Source organism: Manis pentadactyla, chromosome 9 (genome assembly GCF_030020395.1).
Source record: "Manis pentadactyla isolate mManPen7 chromosome 9, mManPen7.hap1, whole genome shotgun sequence".
NCBI classification, from domain to species: domain Eukaryota; kingdom Metazoa; phylum Chordata; class Mammalia; order Pholidota; family Manidae; genus Manis; species Manis pentadactyla.
The window spans coordinates 124,816,169-124,832,122 of NC_080027.1; the positions used below are offsets into that span (position 1 = coordinate 124,816,169).

At 42.2% G+C, this 15,954-nt stretch overlaps 1 protein-coding gene across 7 annotated transcripts in view; it reads right to left on the minus strand.

Moving 5' to 3' along the window:
- The window catches only part of PPP1R12B (protein phosphatase 1 regulatory subunit 12B), a 223,580-nt gene that overhangs the window by 134,752 nt on the left and 72,874 nt on the right, over nt 1-15,954 (minus strand). For all 7 annotated transcript variants that reach the window (XM_057508114.1, XM_057508113.1, XM_057508118.1 and 4 more), the window contains exons 4-12: nt 15,734-15,893; nt 14,312-14,456; nt 13,352-13,426; nt 11,521-11,600; nt 9,348-9,487; nt 6,313-6,425; nt 2,725-2,925; nt 1,623-1,705; nt 25-150 (exon numbers count right to left, since the gene is read on the minus strand). In XM_057508114.1, coding sequence (XP_057364097.1) covers nt 25-150; nt 1,623-1,705; nt 2,725-2,925; nt 6,313-6,425; nt 9,348-9,487; nt 11,521-11,600; nt 13,352-13,426; nt 14,312-14,456; nt 15,734-15,893 — 1,123 coding nt within the window. The remainder of the gene's footprint in view (nt 1-24; nt 151-1,622; nt 1,706-2,724; nt 2,926-6,312; nt 6,426-9,347; nt 9,488-11,520; nt 11,601-13,351; nt 13,427-14,311; nt 14,457-15,733; nt 15,894-15,954) is intronic.

Here is a 15,954-nt window from a genome sequence, read left to right on the forward strand (position 1 = left end):
ATCCCACCCTTCTGAACCTGGTACCTTTTCAAGTAGGTTGATACATAGGTGGAAGGAGCAATCGTCTGTGGGGCTTCATTTCCCTTGGCTTCATCCCTCCACAGCTGGCGGGTATAGGAACCACTCCTCACTAGATTAACAGCCGATTCTCTGCATGGGCATGACAGAAAAACAAAACAAAACACTGACTCCTACCACCAGTTTTGTCCATGATACAATGCAAACTACGAGAAAAGAGCCAGATAGGCAAATTGTAATATGGCTAAAGAAATAGATACATTTTTCAAGTGGCTCTTTGTTTTACATACCTGTTTTCTATATAGACGAAGGATCAGTTAAGTACTACTATCTCCTTTCTTTTACCAACTACAAAGCCAACTAATTTCAAAGGGTACTAAATCCTTATGCCAAAGATCTCTAAGCCTTTTTACCCAAGACACGTCTCTTGCCTACAAGGTCATTACTGTGTGGTGGTGAGAGGAGAGAGCTGAGTCTGTCTTGTTTATTGGCATATCTCCATTCATGAGTACAGTGTCAGGCATGTAGGAGATGCTCAATAAAATTTTGCTAAATTGACTCAATATAGATTCCACAAGGTTAATTTAGCTTGTGAATTGTCAGAGTTGAACCATGATCAGTTAACAATAAAGGGGAATTTGAGACTTCTTAAAAAAAAAAGTCTACAACCCTTTTGTAAAAAGAAGTCAGTTTTGTCCCTCATTTAAAAAACTTTGCAAATCAGTCCCCAGTAGGAGGTTATTCATAAGTGAGGAGAGAAAAGGATAGTGGGGAAGATGAGGGCATCTGTTTCTACAGAAGAGGAAAGAGAATGAGGATTTGCTGGAAACCTCCTTAGCATTATAAATGAAAAGGCATCTAGGAGGGGGCTACAGTACGATTTCTAATCCACTCTTGTTAACGTGGAGTCTTTGTTGCAAATGCTACTGGTCTCATGTTTCACAGCTTATCCAGAACAGTCCTTCTCAAAGTTTAATGTGCATCTGAATCACCCAGGAAATTTCATTAAAATGTAGACTCAAAATCAGCATATCTGAGGTGGGGCCTTAGATTCTGCATTTCTTACATGCTTCTAGGTAATACCAATGCTTCTGGTTGAAGGACTGAACCTTGAGAAGCAATGCTGTAGATCAGGTTTTGCTCTGAAATGGAATGTTATTCAAAATCCCCAAATTCATTTTAACTGATGAGGAAGACTTGAAACGTAATCTACTTACAAAATTAAAAGTTGATCAAGTCAATTAAACACAGTATTTTTAGTGGGATAGGCCCTTGCACTAGGCACTACGGATACTTGAGAAACTAGACAGACACACACCCTACCTGACAGAGCCTGTAAAGGACTAAACCGAACCCACACTCAGAAGGCTCAGAGACAACTTCCTAAAGGCAAGAGCCGCTGAGCTGGGGTGAGAGCCTGAATGGCGAAGAACCGTCAGAGCAAGGGAGTAAGGGCTGGGAGGTGCGTTCTGAGCAGGAGGAGGAAACAGTTCGTGATGTGCTAAGGACACCTGCAGGAAGACGGCAGCAGAGTCCCGGCCAAGTGATCACTGCCTGCCCAGGAGAGTTACCGAGGACCACCTCCGGGCCAGTGGGAGGATTACCTGTTCTCCTTTTCTTCAATATCACTTGTGCTGTTGAGTCTCCGGGGTCCTAGTGAACTAAAATAGCTTTTGTTTTCTCTCTCCTGCAAAATCAAAACAAGTAAAGCACAGGGGAGGTGCAATACTGATACAGAGTAAAACACCTTGGGTAAAAAAGCAGAACTTCATATACCTGTATCTTATTTCTATATGCAGTACCAACTCCATGAGTGGTATTACAAAAGGTTAGTTTTCAAAAGTTAATTCCTAACTTGTCTTCATTAAAAACCAATATACAGGGAAATAATTCTCATGGGAAAATACAGGATAATCAAATAAGGAAAAGAGCAGTGCAAATCACACAAAGCAGCCACCCTGCCAAGAGAGAGGCAGCCTCGGAAAAGCCTGGAACAGAAGCTCCACACTGAAGTTCTGATGAAACTAACCTTATTTCTTTCCCACTATATTCTCCTTGAAATGCAGCTGCGTGCACAGCAAATATGTCTCAGGGTTAATCTGACCAATATGCCTCAGCCCCCTGAGTAGTCTCTAGAAATGTAATATTGAGCAACGGGATTATAATTGCAAGGAAGGAAGACCCAACCCCAGTCAAGAGCATCAAGGGAGCCCTATAAAATGTGGAACCGCAGTGAAAAAATAAAAAGGTACTCATCTTAGATGAATATGCAGATGAGCTGTTCATGAAATCAGCCTGATATACAACTACCAATGAAAAATTAAGACATGAAAAAAATTTTTTTCTAAGTACTAATTTGCCTGAACTTCATTAGGATTGAAAGCCCAGATAAGGCACTTTGCTTCTAGACATCAAGAATAAACTACTGGTATTGGTTCAGGGGACCCTTATAAGCCATATCGAAATTTTCAAGCCTCTGACTCCTGGTTTCTGCCTTAGGCTAAGGAGGGTAAGGGAGAACGAACATAACGTATGCCAAAAGGAAAGCAAATAGTTACTCGATTAAACTATCGATGCGCCTGTTTCCCTTTAAAGACCTTGTACTTCCAGAATCAAATTAGGCACTAGAAAATATTTTCCTCTATTCCAAGGTTGAATTTTCATGGAAGGAAACTTGCAATTCCCCCATACTGTGCCCACGTGCACCTTATCTTTGTTGTCTAGCAGAGCAGAAATCCGCGGGCTTGACGAGGACCGGGAGACGGAAGAACCTCGGCCCCCCAGTGCCTCCCTGGGACCGGCCACCTCACTCAGCACGTTCTGGCTGCCGGTTTTTCTGAGTCCCAGTCTCCATGAAGAAGGAGATTCATCTTTGGGCTCTTCTGACTTGTTGAAAAGGCTGGAGAACTATGAGGGAAGAAGCAGATAAAAGGACAATGACAGTCCTGATTATTCTTTGCAGCCTATTTGCCTTTTCAGCATTTCACTACATTCGGTGAGGCAAAATCAGGCACTCCCGGGGCAGGGCAGGGTCATGGGACCAGCATCATGATGAATTTTTCCTGCCTATGACAAAAAATACCAAGATACAAACAATATAATAAGAACAGGAGGGACTCCCATCTTAAGGCTAAGATTCCATTTAAAAAACCAGGGAGTTAGGAGGTAAGATTCCGAACATCCTTTATGGTAATCAGCCAATAACTGACCCTGTCTTAAGGCAGGACAAGCAGTTCTAAATGGTATGTCCCCACAGCTTGAGAATCACCACTAACTTGGAGAAGAACAGGATCAAGAAATGCCTGCGTTAAGTTTATTTGGAGGACTGACAATGGATGGTGACAGAGTGTCTCACCAGCGACACACATCAGGAGACCGTATGTCAAGCCTACACCCCCCCAGCCCTTTGACCATTCTTGAAAGCCTTAAGAGACAGATTCCTAAACCCTTAAGCTCACCTCTCCTCTGAGGCTGCCCGCACTCCCCTTTCTTTAATGTGTACTTTGCCTTAAACAAAGACTTCTCACTGTTCAACTCACTGCATTTTGTCTTGGCTCTCTCCCAGTGGTAAGTGTCTTTGTTACTTTGCTATTTCATTCAATTTTCTAAACTTAAGCACAAGTCTCTCTCTCTGTCCTACTTCAGACAAGTAGGGAAGGGCTACTGAGATCTCTGATTTGGGCTTGCAAGTTCCCGTTGCCTGGGTGACCCAGACAGGACTGTAGCTATATGATCGTGCTCTTTAGTAGCCTGCCTGAAAAATCTCCTTTCTTTGCCTTTGGGAAGGTCTCAGAACATCATCTCACTCCAGGTAGTGCTCTGCAGCTCCCCCAATCCTGGGGTGGTAGGGGCTTAGTCCCCACACCATGCAGATTCAAGGGGACACTAGATGCCAGGTGGCCCTGGCTTCAGGAGTTGGCAAGGGATCTGCCCTGTGCCGAGCAGGAGTTCAGTGAGCCTCCCTTTCCTCCTCCTGCTCTTCCTTGCGCTCTGCTGCCTGCGCAGAGGCTGCCACTCGCTGCTACGATTGCTTTAATGAATTCCTTCCTTGCCTGCACTCCTCTGACCTGTTCAAGAATTCTTTCTCCACCAGTCAAGAACCCTTCCCCATCCAGGCTGAGGTCTCACCTGGTATGCAGGGAGAGTCCTCCCCAGACGCAGCTGCCCAACACCACCACAAGGAGAACAAATAAATGTCTGGCTTTCTGCCAATGTGCCCTTCCTTAGCTGCAGACACCAATAACCTTGCAAGGCTCCCTTTCTCCCTGAGCCAGAAAGAGCCTCATTCTTAACACAGTGCTCCCACCCAACAGAGCTGCTCTCAGAAATTAAACACTATTTGCTCTCCTGCTCTCCCTAGGCAAAGAGTACAGACCTAGAACCCCAGCAGATCCAAGAAACACATGTTCTCTTGACTCACTACGTAACTGAAAATAGGACTTTTCACTTCTTTAGGTCTCAACACACTCATCTGTAAAATGGTGATAATGAGCTTAATTCTTCCTTAAAACATGTAGCGACTGGAAAACACAAGATGAGCCAATGTATAAAGATGTTTTAAGGTACTGAGGTAAGCTGACACAACTTAATACTAGCAAAAATACTAAAGGCCACTCCACTCAAATTTCAACTGCTTATTTCAAGAAGATAGCTTATTTGATCTAGGGCAGCAGTTCTAAGTATTTCAGATTTTACCAAGCAGCAAAATTCTAAAAGAAAAAAATGGTATAAGTCATAGAGTTGCAATCTTTTTAATTTTCCCAAGAGAGAACATCTTTCAGAAACTGATTACCATTTCTATCACCATCACTTCATTAAAAAAAGAAAGCTATGTTAATATCAGAAAAGAAGGCTTTATGAAAAGCTTACGTTGTCTTTCATTATCTTGTTTGCTGTAAACCACAGAAAACATCATACTAGCTCCAGCCCAAAGACAGATGGGGTACAACTGGTCTTTAGAACAGTAGCCAACAGCCTCTTCCTGGGATCGGAGGGCCCTCTGCCAGAAGGTTTTGGTCTTTCTCCAGATACCAGCCCACCTTTACTGCCTGGTGCAGTGAAAATGCAACAGAAACATCACATTACTCTTCTCCATCTCACACTTAGATTATGGACATCTCAATGTACATAACTGTGTGCTCTTTGCAGCCCTAGAAGCTCAATCATGTCAGCTCTCTACAAGTCACCCTGACTCTTGAGAGGAAAATTGCCTTCCCTGCATTGTGTTAGCAAAGCAGAATATGTGTGTGTGTATTTTCTATAATTTAGTACCCTTCTTTTAAAAAAGCAGAAAGTCTAGTTAGTCACACCAGAAGCAGTGGGAATATGGGAGGTACCACTAAATGGCTAGATGAAAAGTGAGGCCTGCATTTTATAGGAAACCTAATGATTCACCATGATGCACCTACAAATAAGTAGCCAGGCCATTGTTTCCTCATTTCCACAATGATACCATAACCTTGTCTTTTCAATTCATGAGGTACTAAGATCAGTAAGTTAATATCTATAAAACCACACAGCTTTTTCAACAGCTTCATTCCAAAGAACTCAGATCAATTCTTAATCTCAAAACTAATTTTATATGTTGTAGAGCAGGTCATCATTCACCTGTCTCACTGACTGGAAGCCTACAGCCTCTCAGCGGCCCCGGCAGAGCTGAGGAGGAAGCGCCCCTGGTGTTTCACTCTCTTCCTTCCTCTGATCTCTACTTGTCACAAACTATAAACTTTACTCATAAAAACAAAGACAAGAGAGCAGTCGTAAAACAGCCAAAGCGGGGCCCAGGTATCTTCCTAGCCCACAATGAGTTTTATATACGCTTACCCTAACTTCAGACATGAAGAAAATAGGAAAGTGATAGCTGTTTCTTCGGTCTCAGACTAATATTCTCTGTTATCTAAATACACTGTAGCCAAATTTGTTCGGTGATGGTTTTAGTTTTTATGGACAATGTTATAGATACAGTGTCTGTGTTCCTTCCCCCCCAAATTCACATTGAAGGCCTAACCCCCAGTGCGACTGTACTTAGAGATAAGGCAGCTGTCTGTGAGCCAGGGACAGTCCTCAACAGGCAATGAATCGGCTGACTCCTTGACCTTGGACTTTCAAACCTTCAGAATTGTGAGAAATAAATTTCTATTGTTTAAAGCCACCCAGTCTGTCATATTAGCAGCCTGATCAGGCTAAGACAGGCAAGAATGGATCTTAATTGTTTTGCAAGAACGTACCTTTGAGGCCTTTCTATTGTACGTTATGTAAGCAGGGAAAACAATATCCAAACCCCCAAGAACTCACCCTCCTAGCTGAGGAGGCACAGAAGGCGCTCTGTGTGGGTGGTGGCATCTGTTCCGTGGCACTGCTCTTGCTTTCAGAGCCAGAATGGTTGACAATGGCTTCTGGCCTTTTACCTATTATTTAGGACAAGAGAAGCAACAAATGCAAGTATGAAAATCTTACCTGTGGGCATGCACTTTTCTGCTAACAAAGGCCTACCCATTATCAAAAAGACTATTAGAGCCATGTTAATGCCTGGATTCAAACTAAGATGAAATCCCTAGCAACTGTTGCCATAAGAAAATTAACTCAGTGGTATTCCTGCCTTGATAGGCTCCAACTCAAATTCCCAGATACATAACTGAAAACTTTCCCCATGGTTATATATGATATATAAAACTCATCAGCAAGTACATGTTAAGAATCAACTATTTTGGGGGACTGGGCAGGAAAAAGCAGGAAAAGCATAAGGTAGACCTTGCTTTCTAGGTAATTATGATCAAGAAAAGAGATAAGATGCCTAATGAAACAGTAACAATACTTGGTAGTATAAGTGATATCACAGAGGTTCAAACAAATAGCTACAGGAGTCAGAGGAGAGAAAAACTTGTATCTCTGATGATAAGGCTGCATAAAGGAAGATGATTTGAGACATGAGTAAAATTTCAATAGGCAGAAATGAGTAGGAAAGCTGGCTGGAACCATCTGGCCTCTGCCTACATCAGGCTACTGAATCCGCTCTAAGATGACCCGTGACGTCCTCACTGTGTCACCCCTGCCCGCTCCCTCTCACTCCTGCCCTGCCTTCGCTGACGCAGAAATGCACATCCTGGTGTTCCTCAACTGGCCTCCTCCTGCATCTCCCTCACTGATTCCGCCTCACTTCCTCAACACAGTGAGCCCCGAGATTCCTTTTTGTACATCTCTTCTCTACCATCTCTTCCTTGGGAAATCTCACCCTTTTCCGTAGCTTTAGCTTTCTCTCTTTAGGCAGATAATTTCCACATTTCACTGCCCTGCTACTCTGAGAAGTCCCAGATCGAAGTCAGGATCTCACACCTGCTACCTGCCAGCCAGCTATGAAACCTAATTCCTCTAACCTTTTGCAGGGTCAACTTACTGTTCTAAAAAGTTGTGATGATAATACATCCTTCTGAGTGTGGTTGTAAGGATTAAATAAAAATGTATATGTGCGTTGCAAAATAAAAAGCATTACAGAAGTGTAAAGTGTTATTATAATCCCCCAAACTAAATATAATCTTTCCTACTAGTGAACACCATTGACTGCATTTATTTCTCTCATGTGACATGTGTTTTATTCATGCACCTGCCTTCCATCCCCCTATATCCCCTGGATATAACCAATAAAAAACATTTAATGAGTGTGAATACCTGTCATGTGCCAGGCATTGTGCTGTGACCTGGGAGCAAATGACAGACCTAGAGTTCCAGCCAACATGACAAGAGCTACAACAGAGATAAGGAAGCAGAGCTAGAGGGAGATACAAAAGAGGGGAGCAATCATCAAGGGGAGGGAGAACAGTGAAGTGGCCCATTCCTTTTCAGCTTCTTGTACAGAAAAACCTAAATAAAGACTTCTTCAACCTGACAGATCCTATAGCTTCTAACAGAAATCATTCAATAAGCATTTGCTGGCCAGGAAGGAATTACAAGGCACAAGTAAATGTTCAGGGGCAGGAAAGCTCAGGACATATTTGGGGGAAGCAAGCAATCCAGCCTGGCTGGCATATGTCCTTACCTATGTATGGCATGGGAAGGTCATCTGGAGCTAGTTTATGAAAGGTCTTGAAGGCCAGGCTATAGGGTTTGGGATTTACTCTACAGGCAAAGATAGAGTGGGGAAGGTGGTCACAGAAGGTTTCTGGATGGGGGTGTGGCATAATCGAAGACTGCTGTGCATGGGCTCCAGGGAACAAGAGACCTGAGGCATGGGTACATATTATGAAGCAATTACAGTAGCTCAGACAGCTCCCTCACATTCTTCTAATACCTTGATAGCTAACAGAGTGATTTAGTATATAGAGCAAGCCCAGTCAGTCAATTCCAGACAACACTTGAAGCCTAAGATATGTAGGCAGTCAACAAAGATGGATCTTTATAAATTCTGATAGGTACTACACTAGTATTTCCAGAGCAAGCTGTGCCTGCTCAACAGGAATCCAAGTCTCAGTGACAGACTCAGTGGGCACCTGTCTCCTCTACAGACCAATGGTCCCTGACTTCCCATGGTGGCATTCAGTGAGCTCACACTGACACCGCTAACACCTGTCGGTGAATGGGGGATATAATGTGCTATATGATTTATCATTAACTCCCAATTATCCATGTGAACTATTCTGTTGCAGTTGAACCTCTGTTCAGTAAAACTCAGTATCTGTTTTCTCAGTGTCTGCCTGACTATGCATTAAAACCTTTGGGTTATTTTATAGCTTGTTTATCTGACCATGTTCACACCTTATTCTCACTGTTGGGGTTCCTGTCTTGCCATGTAATAAACTTAAGAAGCTCCATATGATGTATACATGTCCATAAGAGTCATAAAGGTAAATTTGATTTTATTCCTTCTTCAGTCTGACTCAGGAATTGAAGGAGCTTCAATAATGAGAAGGAAAAATAAAAAGATTTTGGTATTCTGTTTTGGGTATCAGATAAATCTGAGAACTAAATGCAAATTTTCACCAGTTGGTTGAAGGTACTTGACCAAAAGTGCCTCTGCAAGATCTCGCCTCCTCTGCCTCTCAGCAGACTGCACTTCTGGACTGTGCATCCCTACCAACCTGAGCTCTGAGCAGTTGGCTCCCTTACGCAGGAATTCTTCGTGCACCTTATCACATGGTTAACAAGAACTGGTAAACATATTCCAACATAGCTCACAGCTTTTAGAATAAAGTTCTCAGTAGCAATTTGATCTTATCGTTGAAAACTAAACTCGAAGCTCTTTTGGAGCCCTCTGAGGCTGTCCTGCCCTCTGACCAGCAGTGATCTCCGCGTGCTATGAGGATGGAGAGTCTTTGCTATGAACATCTGTGCATTACCTGCCTCCTTCTCAGTTTCTGACTCTGAGGCCTCATCTTCGCCATCCTCCTCCTCTGAGCTGGAGCTGCTGGATTCTTTGTTTTCTTCCCCCATTTCTTGGGACTTGGGTGTCTCCTCCTCATAGAGTATCTTCTCTTTGCTTAATTAAAGATGAATTTGAGTGTAATTCAGAAATGACAAATCATTTAAGTTCACTGACAATCAGGTGTAAGGAGAATGAGTCCATAAACCTCTGTGCAGAAGCAATAACAGAAATATATTCAAATCCTTCTTTACATGCTGTGTTCTTCTGAATCCTTGGGTTTTTTGCAGACTAAGGTTTATTATTTGACTTTAGAGTCTGACTTAGGCAGATCTAGCCTGTTTAAAACATGGAGAAAAGGAGGGCTATGATCTTGTTGATGGAGCAAGTAAAAAAAAACAAACATTTTTAAAATCATTTAACAAATGTTTACTGAATGTTTATTACATGCCAGGAATTATGTTAGCCACTGGTATGGTGGTAAACAAACATGATCCCTGAGTGTACAGAACTTATAGTTAGGGAAACAGTTGGGACTAAGAATCCCTAAGCTAGGAGAAAGGAAACACTCAATAAATTTAAACACTTCATCCATCCTCAGTATCTCTCCCCTTCACGTCAATGCCACCTGCTTGCCCCTCAAACATTTCTACATGTTTAAAGATCATGTGGCCAGCTACATGCAAGAGAATGAAACTGGATTATTGTCTAACCCCATACACAAAAGTAAACTCAAAGTGGATCAAAGACCTGAATGTAAGTCATGAAACCATAAAATTCTTAGAAGACAACACAGGCAAAAATCACTTGAATATAAACATGAGCAACTTTTTCCTGAATGCATCTCCTTGGGCAAGGGAAACAAAATAAAAAATGAACAAATGGAACTACATCAAGCTAAAAAGCTTCTGTACAACAAAGGACACCATCAGCAGAACAAAAAGGCATCCTACGGTATGGGAGAATATATTTGTAAATGACATAGCTGAGAAGGGGTTAACATCCAAAATATATAAAGAACTCACATGCTTCAACACCCAAAAAGCAAATAACCCTATTAAAAAATGGGTGGAGGATATGAACAGACACTTCTCCAAAGAAGAAATTCAGATGGCCAACAGGTACATGAAAAGATGCTCCACATCACTAATTATCAGGGAAATGCAAATTAAAACCACAATGAGATATTACCTCATTGATGGCCAACATAGAAAAGACTAAGAACAACAAATGCTGGCGAGGATGCGGAGAAAGGGGAACCCTCCTACACTGCTGGTGGGGATGTGAGCTAGTTCACCCATTGTGGAAAGCAATATGGAGGTTGCTCAAAAAACTAAAAATGGAAATACCATTTGACCTGGGAATTCCACTCCTAGGAATTTACCCAAAGAAAACAACTTCTTAGATTCAAAGAGACATATGCACCCCTATGTTTATCGCAGCACTATTTACAATAGCCAAGAAATGGAAGCAACGTACGTGTCCATCAGTAGATGAATGGATAAAGAAGACGTGGTACAGATACACAACAGACTACTATTCAGCCATAAGAAGGAAACAAATCCTACCATTTGCAACAACATGGATGGAGCTAGAGGGTATTATGCTCAGTGAAATAAGCCAGGTGGAGAAAGACAAGTACCAAATGATTTCCCTCATTTGTGGTGTATAACAACAAAGCAAAAATGAAGGAACAAAATAGCAGCAGACTCCCAGACTCCAAGAAGGGACTAGTACCAAATGGGAGGGGTGGGGGAGGATGGGTGGGGAAGGAGGGAGAAGGGGATTGTGGGGTATCATGATTGGTGCACATTGCGTGTGTGGGGTCACGGGGAAGACAGTGTAGCTCAGAGAAGACAAATGGGGACTCTGTGGCATCTTACTATACTGATGGACAGTGACTGCAATGGGATATGGGGGGGGGGACTCAAGAATAAGGGTGAATGTAATAATCACATTGTTTTTCTTGTGAAACCCTTCATAAGAGTGTATATCAATGATATCTTATTAAAAATAAATAAATAAACATCACGTGGCTAAAATCAAACAGTTTCTTTACTGTATACAGTCTCAAACTAAGTATGTCACACACACATATGCACCTACACACAGCAGAGGTCATCACATTTCTCAAGTCACAAATATCTTACTTCTTAAAGAATCCACTCTGCAACTTGCTGTTCAGGTCTGACTCAATGAGCTTATTCCGTGTCTCTTTTTCACTTCGAAGCTGAAAATTGAAAAAAGAGAGAATAGGGAAGAAGGGGACTATTGGTAAAAATCAGCAATGGGAAGAACTCAAATTGGTTCTGTCATCCTAAAGAAGGTAGGACCAACACCAAAAGGGGAGGGAGGGACTGAGAAAAAGAGGAACACATTAGCTGGGTCTCCTTGGAATATAATCAAAAATCCTCATCCAAGGTGGAAGAGAAAAAGCATGGTGTTTAAGCTTCAGTGAAACTGCTGCTATGAAATATCCAAACTCAATCTTCCAAAAAAAGCCTAGCCTCTGAAGGATAAAAAGCCAGAAGGAACTCTGAAAGAATTATTTATGATCCATATACTGAATTAGGTTGGCAAAAGTTCTAAAGAAAAAACAGATACCAAGTGGGAAATAAGTCCTTAAAAAAACTGCTATTTAGATACATGCTGTAGACAAAATGTATTTATATCCCTGGACCTGTTACTGTAGGAAGTAAAGATAAGCACATTCCCAGTAGTGTGGAAATGTTATTTAGAGAAGATATTATTTATGTTCAAAGACCAAACCACACTGGGTAAAGGATAAACAAGAACTCTGTATTACTATTTTTGCAACTTCTATGTGAGTCTAAAAATTATTTCAGAGAAAAAGTTTAAAAAAACAAAACAAAACAAAACCCTAACTATACAAAGTATACATCTCATATAAGGAAGGCCATTGCTGCTAAATACCACCACCAATAAGTCCTAGCTTTTAGCAATTGTAATTGCTCATTCAAGAAAACAAAATGAACTTTTAAGTTGTGCTTGAGCTTTATATGTGCACTTTCCCACTGAGCCTTGAAGTAATGAAGATCTTCACTTCACCAGTCCAGACATGCTGCTGCACATATGTGAGGTCAGGTATGGCGGATCTATCCCATCACGGAACCACATAGTTCTTCCATTAAGAACTGTTCTAGGTTTCTCACAATTGTCCTACACTTAAGTTCAAAAGCCCTGAGCCACAGTCCAAAGGAAAACATTAAAAAATAGTGATTTTTTCCTGCCCAACCCTGCTTAAACAGGAAAATTCTCAAGCCACTAATGTGACTGATCTATACTTTCCTCATCCAAATTACTCATCCCCTTACAGGTAGGAAATGTGGATTATTCACTGTTTATCCGTATATTGCCTGAGTTTTTCTTTTCTATCCAGCACTAAGCAACATAATGGGACACGCAATGAAACAATAAGGCATTTAGAATGAGAAGGAGGGCAAGGAGGTTTGAATTTTGGATATTTGATGAATCTGGAATAAGTATTCTGACCAAGTACTGTCCAATGCCAAATGACAGTTCTAGCTTTGTGGGTTTGTTTGCTTTCTAAGAGATATATTCCTCTATGAAATTGACTTATTTTAAATAAAGATGTCCTTTTAGTCAGTAAGGGGAAAAAAAAGTTACACGTGTCTCTACCTTGGTACTCCCTGTGTGGAAAAACTCCGATGTGAACATATCACATCCATTTTCTGGAACTCAAGGGTAATTGTTAGTTTGCTGTTTCTAATTTTCAGCTGCCTGGAAGCTATCTTATAATAGGTAAAGTTTAACAGGAGTTTCTGGGATTATTTTCTTCTATCAGACTGTGGATAGTCCCTGAAGGGAACAATGACCATCTCTGGAATGCAGATATGTCCACTTACATTCTCAGCAGACATAACTAATACAAGTGACTGAGATAACTGGTGTGGAGCACAAACTGTTACAAAGCTTTAAAAGCATCAACCAAGGGCTCACCACATTCTGCTTCTTCTGGAGCATCTCCAAGTGCTCCACGAGACCCTCATCAGCCACATCAAATGGTGTCTGGCCCTGGAGAGAAAAGGGTAGCATGACCAACAGAAAACAGAAGTGGTGCCCACGTGACTTTATCAGCGAACTAGTCAATATTCACTTTATGCCTCTGCTCCAGTGACAGCGGCTTCCCTGCTTAAGCTACTCTGCATTTGATAATGTCTTCATCTAGAGGAGACACAACAAGAAAGAGCAAATCCCTTAAATATAGTTTTGTGTTTTGTAAATCATTATTGAGGAAATCACCACCTCATTTCCAATGAGTATTGCCTCTTGGCAAATAATCAATTGAACTCTCTACTTGTAGCTGTTCAAAAATGGTCTTAATTGCTATGATAAATTCAGTAAGAGGCTCTTAAAAGCCTTAGGAGGAGGTCCGGGGCACAAGTGCACTACGGTTAAGTCACATCATTTCCCTTTAAGTGACAGAAAGATTCTCTCTTTTAGGAAACATCAGCACAGTTAAGGACCGTAACCCATAATCTGAGAAGGAAACCTGGGTTCAGGAGAGATGCGAGGCTGATAAGAACAAATTAAAAAGCCATGTCTCTGCATTCCTAGAAAATTAGTTGAGACTTAATTCCTAGAAAATTAGCTTAGACAGTAGCCTAAACTTCCCCAGTGTTCATTTTTGCCAAGGGAAAACACCCTTCCATTTGTTCATTTTAGGGTCTTCGACAGAAAGAGAAGGCTAGGTCAGTGTAGTTTTATGTTACAATAGCAAAAAATCTGTGTTGGTAATGGGGCGGGGAGAGACGAGAGGGTACGGAGAGCGGAGCCATGGTTACCACTGATGCATATTTCCCTGCCCAGGAAGCCTGACCATTTAACAGAGTCTTTAAGCCTTGTTCTAGACAGCCAGCCACCAACCTCATCACCTTTTACAGGGTCAGGCTTACTAACCAGTTTGTTCCTGACATCCATGTCACAGAGTGCTTCCGCCAGGATGGAGCAAGCCTCCTTCACTCCCCAGTGTGCAGCCGCATGGAGGGGAGTCCAGCCATCATGATCCTGCACATTGAGTTCATAGCCAGCCTGAATCAGCAGCCTAAGAAAAAAAACCCAAACAAGACATTTACATCCTCTACATTACAGTTTTCTGCCAGACAAACTATTCCCTAATTGTTATATTAGATTTTGGCAAGAGCACCAGGGTCCTGTGATCACTTCTACCCTCTACAGCACAACTCAGGTTCATGGTTAGCTCACTGAGAGCCGGTCATAGATCACACTCATCAACCCTCTCTGAAAAATCCTAAGGCTTCCTAGGCACATCCATGTTATATCCTACAAGAGATGTGCCTGAGATTAACCAAAGCCTAATTCAATCAGCTGAGCCTTTTTGGCTCTACATCCAGGTGGTTTCCATTTCCTAGTGCAGAGAGGAAGCATATTAAATTAGAACTTAACTCTCTTCAGGGTGCTTTCCTTACTAGCTTTCCAGTTGGTCTTTTTCAGAACATCAGCTTTACTTAGACTCTAATACCTGCAATTCTGCAGAAGTATCTGCAGGGCCTGCCTGCCAACTATAAAGCAATAAGTGAACTGCGTGCATGGAGAGGGGAGGACGTGGCTCCTGAGGCCCAAAGCACGCTGGGCTGACGGAGGCCACCTGTATTCATGAGCCTCCGACACCTTCCAAGAAGTGAGCAGTGTGTGAATGTCACTCTCAGGCAGAAGTGGTGTACCAACACACTGCCACACCTACGGAGACCCCTGATTAGGTGGAATATGAAACAATGAAAGGGTCTGGCAACAACTGCACATACAGAGCCATTAGTGACCCGCTGACTGAGAAAGCCTATCAACATTAAGCACTAAGAGCTACATAAAGCATGTATGGATGTTAGGAAAAATGCAAGAGATAGAGCAGGAGAATCCACACCCCTTGCAGAAGTTTGCTGGACGCTGCACACTCAAGACCTGCACCAGTAAGCTAATGAGTCTGAAGAAAGTATCTGTCTCCAAAGAGGACCAAGATGATCACAAGCTGGTCTTACATTACATTACATGTCACAGGAGGAGGAGGTTGCAGGGATATTAATGATAAATCAGAGCTGGAAGAGAATACAAAAGCTCACTTTGTAGACCAGCCTACCTCAACTCTATTTCACATGCACGTCAGTAACAATCTAGAAGGATGGTAGGAAGGAGGGAGACCATCTATGATGAATACCAGCAAAGCAACAGAAAAGTCTGCTTGATCAGAGAAGAAAACAAACGAAAAACACACCGTAGTTGAAAATCTGATCACCCCCTCCTTCCAAAACCCAACTCATCTTCTCCCAGTCTTCCAAACTCCGGGTTAATGTAAATGGACGATACCTGAGGACCTCAGAGTAGCCCTTGGCAGCAGCCACGTGGAGGGCGGTGGCCCCTGAGCGAGCCTGCCTTATATCCTCTATTTTCCCACTGTTGAGCCACTGTCGGGCATCCTGCAGCATCTGCTCTTCTTCTTCTTTTCTTGACTGCTCTAGATCAACTCCTACAGAAACCAGATACCAGATAGACAGCATTACTAAATATGTCCATTTAAATATCAAGAT